This window comes from Danaus plexippus, chromosome 6, assembly GCF_018135715.1.
Source record: "Danaus plexippus chromosome 6, MEX_DaPlex, whole genome shotgun sequence".
NCBI lineage: Eukaryota > Metazoa > Arthropoda > Insecta > Lepidoptera > Nymphalidae > Danaus > Danaus plexippus.
Window position 1 is genome coordinate 7,300,612 of NC_083540.1, and position 6,805 is coordinate 7,307,416.

The 6,805-nt window shown below is 34.2% G+C and overlaps 1 protein-coding gene across 1 annotated transcript; it reads left to right on the forward strand.

Moving 5' to 3' along the window:
* Positions 1 to 4,865: 4,865 nt before the first annotated feature.
* LOC116778951 (fork head domain-containing protein FD4-like) lies at positions 4,866 to 6,378 on the forward strand. The gene has a single exon (XM_032673059.2). It carries the CDS (start codon positions 4,979 to 4,981, stop codon positions 5,741 to 5,743), a length of 765 nt encoding a protein of 254 aa, XP_032528950.1. The 5' UTR covers positions 4,866 to 4,978; the 3' UTR covers positions 5,744 to 6,378.
* Positions 6,379 to 6,805: the final 427 nt, after the last annotated feature.

Genomic DNA, 6,805 nt, shown 5'->3' on the forward strand with positions numbered 1-6,805 from the left:
ACAAAAAGAACGAATATATTGTTTGTATTTCCCGTGACGAAGAACAAGAAAGTTCTAAAAAAAGACACATTTGAAGTAAATAAAAATTTTAAAACAGATATTTTCTCCAGTAATGGGTCTTCATTTTGTGTTAGTTAAATCAGCGTAATAATTGTTAGAGTGCATAATATTATAATTTTCAATAAATTTTCTGTTTATACGATAAATATATGTAACGAGAGCGTGTGATACAAAGTCTCTACATTGAAGGCTGTATAATGAAGGCTGTAATAAAATATCGACACGCCTCTATCCACCGCTGGATAAGCATCCGTGACGAATTCGCATTCTAACCGATAAAACGCTGTAGTCATCTCTACATTCATGCTTGTGGTGTTTAAGACAGCATTCACACCGCTAGATCCTATACTTTGATTACATACTATATATTTTTTTATAATCACTTTCAACAGTTACGAAAATTACATCTAAATAACGTATATTTTTTTTGGACGAAGTCTTAATAATTTTATCTGTAATGCAGAATGTTTATTCCAAAATTTTTCATGAAAAACTAATTAATGAGTTTAAATTAAAATCTGAGGTATTTTGGCTAACATGTATGACCTCGGCGTCAGCTGGCGAAACTTCTAGAAGCAGTTATTATTGTTGGCATGTACAATATAATGTTTTAAAATCTCGTTTTAAGCATACACAGAGAGCTCATTATATAATATTATTGAATTAACTTAATGGTTTCCCACGTTCATTTGACTTAATCATTACATAATTACTAATTTAATTAAAAAAAATGTTTGCAAATTGTATAATGCATTAATGATACGAGAAAACAAATGAGGATTTAAACTTAGGGGAAGATTTTTAAATGTTAGAACAATAGGTAGAGACTTGGCTTTCAATCTTTGTTTAAAAAAGTAGTTGATTTCACTTCCCTTGTAAAAAAAATTTACAAGGGCCTGAAATAAATTATTTTTATTATGAAGTGGCATGTTTTAAGGAAGCAATTCAAAGATTTTGAATTTTCTGAATATTCAAGAAAAGTTTGAAAATAACTGGCCTTGCATTTGCCTAAATATATTTTATGAACTTCATTATCTCAAACAAGTTCGTTCTCTCAAATAAAGATCAAACATATCTTCAAAAATTCCGAACTCCCTCATAGGCTAAACGTTGTTCGGTTAATAAAATGTATCTATCTGATGTGTAGGGTATGAAATACATCATCATCTGCAGTCATACGAGTTCACTTTCTGGGACGGTGAATCCGACAGTTTTTAAATTCCTTATCTAATAATTTTTAGCCATCTTCAAAGAGTTGGTCGATAAGAAGTACACCAAAATCCTTTAGGATACTTTCGCAGTGATTTAAAATTTTGTATACTGAAGATGGCACATGCTCGTGGCATCAATCATGATTGCTCGGATAAATTCTTTCCTTTTCAGTGCCATAATTAAAAATTTATTGGCATTTACCCATTATACCAGATAAAACGCGATAAAAAGTTTGTAAAACTATTTAGTTAATTTAAGATCCACTCAGGAATTTCAACAAAGTACTGTAAAAAACTAACTCACTTATCGTTATTTATCTATAACCAATCTTAATTTCTTAAAAAACTTTTTGGAGTTACAGGATTTTTGTCTGTCGTTATAATTTTCAAAGGTTATTATTGGATTTTGGCAGATAACATTTCTGTTAGATCTGCGATTAATTGGATTCATATTAAAGAAACGTCCAAAAAAGTTCGGAAGTTTGTGTGTTTTTTTGGTACTCACTCTTACAAAATAAACCTAAATCCATTCTTACTCAAGATTTAAAAGCCAAAATTATAGCTGCGCTGTGGTAAAATAGATCTGGGAGTTGCAGTTTTTTTCACGTGTTCGTGTGCATGTAAATTCTATGGGTGAACATGGTGGATAACATGTCGTTTGTAAAATATCATGGAAATATAGTTTTAGTCGTTAAATAAGGATTTCATAAAGGATATTGTCCTTTGGTTAACTCTGAATAAAAATAAAATACTCAATGCATCCTGGTCCTTTAGCATGGTAGTCTAGTTAGAAGTCTTATAACTGTCAGCAAGCCTTAGTAGTTCTATGGGATTTTCTTCTATTTCTTCTCCTTTTGAACATTTCCCTGAACAAGTGCGTTGCAGAAGTATTGAAGCCACATTCATTAACATCGCAGCATTTTTTATTGTTGCTGACAAGCTTTTGTAACACACACGGGATCTTCTATGTCCAGAAAATGTTTATGGGATCCGATTAGGCAATGCTTCATAGAAGTTTGGAGTACTTTTGGCTCATACTTAGGTTTGTATATCACACCAAAAATGTTGGATTGCTTGGATCTCTATAAACATTTTTATTTACATAAATCCTTTTACCCAAAGCACTCCTTTTCAGCGTCGATTAAAAAAGTAAGTTAACATTCCTTTGATAATCATTGATGATAACAGTTCTTCAGACACATGATAGTTCTCAAAAACAGTTGTTAAAAATTAAAATTTTTCTTATGTGATGTATAAAAACAATACACACCCAGAATACATAACAGTCTAACCTCTGTATGCTATTATTGTGAACTTAGTATTCTCAACCTGAAGACACTCTTATGATATATTACCTGATGATACTTTGACTTTCTTGGTTACTGACGTACCGCAAAATGAGTGCGAAATGTTAAGAAAATAACATACCTATCATTAAAATAAAACTAATATTTTTCGGATTTACTACGCAAATTTTTTTTATTTTTAAAACTACATTATCCCGACATTTCGTTTACTTTTCAGCAACCGTGATCACGGGCAGACGAGATGTGAATGTCTTAGATCTCGTTAAATATAATATCAATTAAAAATTTCTACTCCAATAAAATATACCGCAAAATAATCAGTGAGTGATGTATACACATAAGAAGCTTTTCCTGTTTCTTGACTTGTTTTGTACTCTTCTTTATTCGAAAACGTTAAATTTAAAGAATTAAACTATATAAAATAGTATAAATACATCATATCAAAGTTTTATCGATACTTTAATTCCGAACTTGGTCATAAGACTGGAGCTGCAATATGATGAAGTAATTTCGATTGAATTAATGTATGGAATATTTTTTGGTAGGAAGAAGTGTCATCCAAAAAATATCATTCAATACTAAATAAAAGAGAAACTATCTCACTGTTATATGTTTTTAGTTTTGACAAAAATTTCTTTGATAATTTTCACATTCAATTACTTTCTTAAAATAGCTTATTCTATAATGAGATCTAATATTTCCGCGAGTTGTAATCATTAAATGAAACCAATGTTTTTCGGATATACTATGCGTGCTTTATTTTTGTAAAAAACTACATACTCCCGACGTTTCGGTTACTTTTCAGCAACCGTGATCACGGGCAGACGAGATATTATCCTATGCTAGTTATTATTCTTATTTTTTCACGCTCTTTGCCGTCATATCACGTTATAGATACTTAACATACGCATATGTTTTCATTAATCTTTTTGGTACATTATATATATTTTACACATGATTAAAATAAACGTATTTATTCTACCATACTTCGTTAGTTTACAGCGATTGCCTCAGACTTCATTCATTCTATTTAAAAATTTATTAAATTATGAAATCATTTGGTACTAATTATATTAAATTCTGAGGAAAAAGTTTGTATGCTTTGAATGTTTTAATAAACGGAAATCGTAGATTTTATTCAGTAATTATGTACTTTTTAAAAAGTCATCATCATTAGCGAAACGTGTAACGATTCATTAAGTCCTCACAATCAACCAGCGATTCCCATTCACACGTTGGTACAGCTACATCTATTAATTATGTAAGTATGTAGTCAGATTAAAATATTACTAGTTAAGATCATTCACATCTTCCATAATATTGTTTGATACAAAACGATTCAATTTTTTTTCCAAAACAGAATTTAATTTCGCACAATTACTTAATTCACTTCGTAAATTGAAATGAAATAAATTTAGAGTTTGCGTAAAATTTATTTGTGAATCCAAAAAAAAAAAATGAATTTTGAAATTGGAATACCGTGACTATCCGAAACCAAAAAATGTAAAACAAAGTGTGCAGTGAACGTAGCAATAGCAAATTTCCTTATACAATTTGCTTTATTTCATTTATATTATGAGGGAAGAGGAACATTTGATTTATGAAAGTATAAGATTCTCTAAGAGTTCAAACACCTCAGTGTATTTCACGATTTCGTTGGACGCCATTCGACGATTTGTATAAAAAAACATTATTCGTGACTTAAAAATTTATTTCAATTCTTTATATTTAATTCCAGTGCTAGGTAACACTAAAATTTTAAAGTGAAACATCAATAAGCAAGTAATGTGTTGATACCTAAATATACTATTTACACTCCATTACATAGAGTAGGTATGAAACGTAAGAGATTCCTTTAAAAACATATGTATATATACATATTTTCTTATGTGAAAAATACATCATTTTGTACATAACAAGCTGTTTAACTTAAATTAATAATATAATCCTTCATATATGTCCGAGGAGTGCAATTTATAATGGTGAGACTTTTTAATAAAAGGCGTTCATCGTCGAATTGGTGTATAATTCAAATCTCTCTTTCTGTATCGCCTTAATTTACATATGCTAAATAAAAAGCGGTGTCATCACAAAAGATATTTTGGGGGCAATATAAACATAATATCAATTTAAATTCCTTGTTAGTGGAGCGAAAGCCGACATCATACCTGGTATTCGGCTCTGGTGATTGGTGGCCGCTAGCACCAATGGCGTCGCTAGCCTCCCGGACCCTCTCGCTCTAAGGCTGCTCGCTGGCGGGCGGAACGACACACCGGGCAGCCTGCACTGAGCTCTCCTCACCTCAGTTGCTTTGCTCACCTCGTGTTGAAGTGACGTGATCACAGCTTGTGTTGTTCCCGTATTTTGATTGTCGACATTTGGTCGCTGGTGACAGTGAACATGCCGCGACCGTCGCGTGAATCGTATGGAGATCAGAAGCCGCCGTACTCCTACATCTCGTTGACGGCGATGGCTATATGGAGTTCACCGGAACGTATGTTGCCGCTGTCGGAAATATACAGATTTATAATGGACCGTTTCCCGTATTATCGACGGAACACACAGCGTTGGCAGAACTCTTTGAGACATAATTTATCTTTTAATGATTGTTTCGTCAAAGTGCCGAGGAGACCAGACCGTCCCGGCAAAGGGGCCTACTGGACGTTACATCCACAGGCCTTTGATATGTTCGAAAACGGTTCGCTCCTCCGCCGCCGCAAAAGATTCAAGTTGCAGAAAGGGGAGAAGGACAATCTGAATGCGGAGTTAGCAGCGTTGGCCAGTTTTAATAGAGCTTTCCTTGCGCGACAAGCCGGAGCTCCACCGCCGCCACCTCTGCCAACCGCGGGCCTGTATACACCACCGATGTGTCCTCAGTTAAGTCCGGAGCCCGCCGAAATACCAGAAGTTGCATCAGTCACAATCCTACCACGGGAGCGTCCTCGGCGAGCTTTCACCATTGATGCCTTGTTGGAACCGGAACCGCCACGTTCCTCGCCGTCTCCTCCCAGTCCGATGCTTCCTATACCAGTTCACATGCCACGGCTGGAGCTGATGGCTTCCCCGTACGTGGTCGCAGCACAGCGCTACCAGGCCGAGCTGTTGCAGGCGGTGCATGCATTGCGTCCATGCTACCTGCCGCCGCCGCCCCTGCCGGTAGCGTGACAAAGCCGCCTCAATAACTACACTTTGTGCAATGCTAGGTTGTAAGTACATTTAAAGAGTTCAGCCTCTACTATGTTAAAGTGTTTATGTAGATCAAGAACTGATATAGGCTCAAAGGTTACTATAGATATTAATAGTCAGTATACTTATTGAAGTGAAAAAAATGCGTATAAGAATACGCCGGTCGGTGTTAGCGAGTGGATTAAGCGAGTTAGAAAGCTTTGTACGTTTAGAGGCGAGCGACGGAATGTGGAAGGCCTATGTTAGGAACGGTCGCTCGATACGTTTTATTTGAATGATGATATTGTCATTGATATTGATGTCGTTATTATATAGTGATCTCACTTGTAGATATTTATAAATAGTTGCGTTAGATTTAGATTTAAAATATTTATTAATCTAGATAGTGTTTAGCAAAATAAACATTTATAAAAAAAAATACCTATGTATGTACTCTGATGTGTAAATATACGTAAGAAATTCATGTCTTATGTATCATGATAAGTCATGTCATTTGGTAAATGTTATTTATTTTCGCTTTGTTGTTACTTGAGTATATTAGTTGGACTATATTGTACATATTGTTTTTCATTGTTAATTCTTAGTAGATATATTATATGAAATTATGACTGTAATCTTGTTTCTTTGTAGCCCACATTTAAAACCCAGTTTACATATGCTTTTCAAAAATCGAAAATATTTCCAAACACCAATCAAACCTCATTTTGTCAAGCAGCGTTTTAACCTCACTAAATCTACCAAAGACGACTTGGGTGGTTTAATTTCATAGTAATCGAGTTACCACACTTTATCTATGATAATACCCTTAAATTTCCGAATCGAAATATTCATGGAGGGCGTAAAGTTAAGGTACTATTTGTGATAAGTAAAAAACTCGCTCGGAGGTGGTCTTTTCACGGTGTAATGCATCGTAACAGGCGTGCTGGTGAACTAATAGATCTTGATATTGCATCCATCCACTTGGATATCGCTGACTCATTGTACCCTTAACCAAATTAAGCAACACCTCCTCTAAGTTCTTCCTTTCGTTTGCGTTGAAGT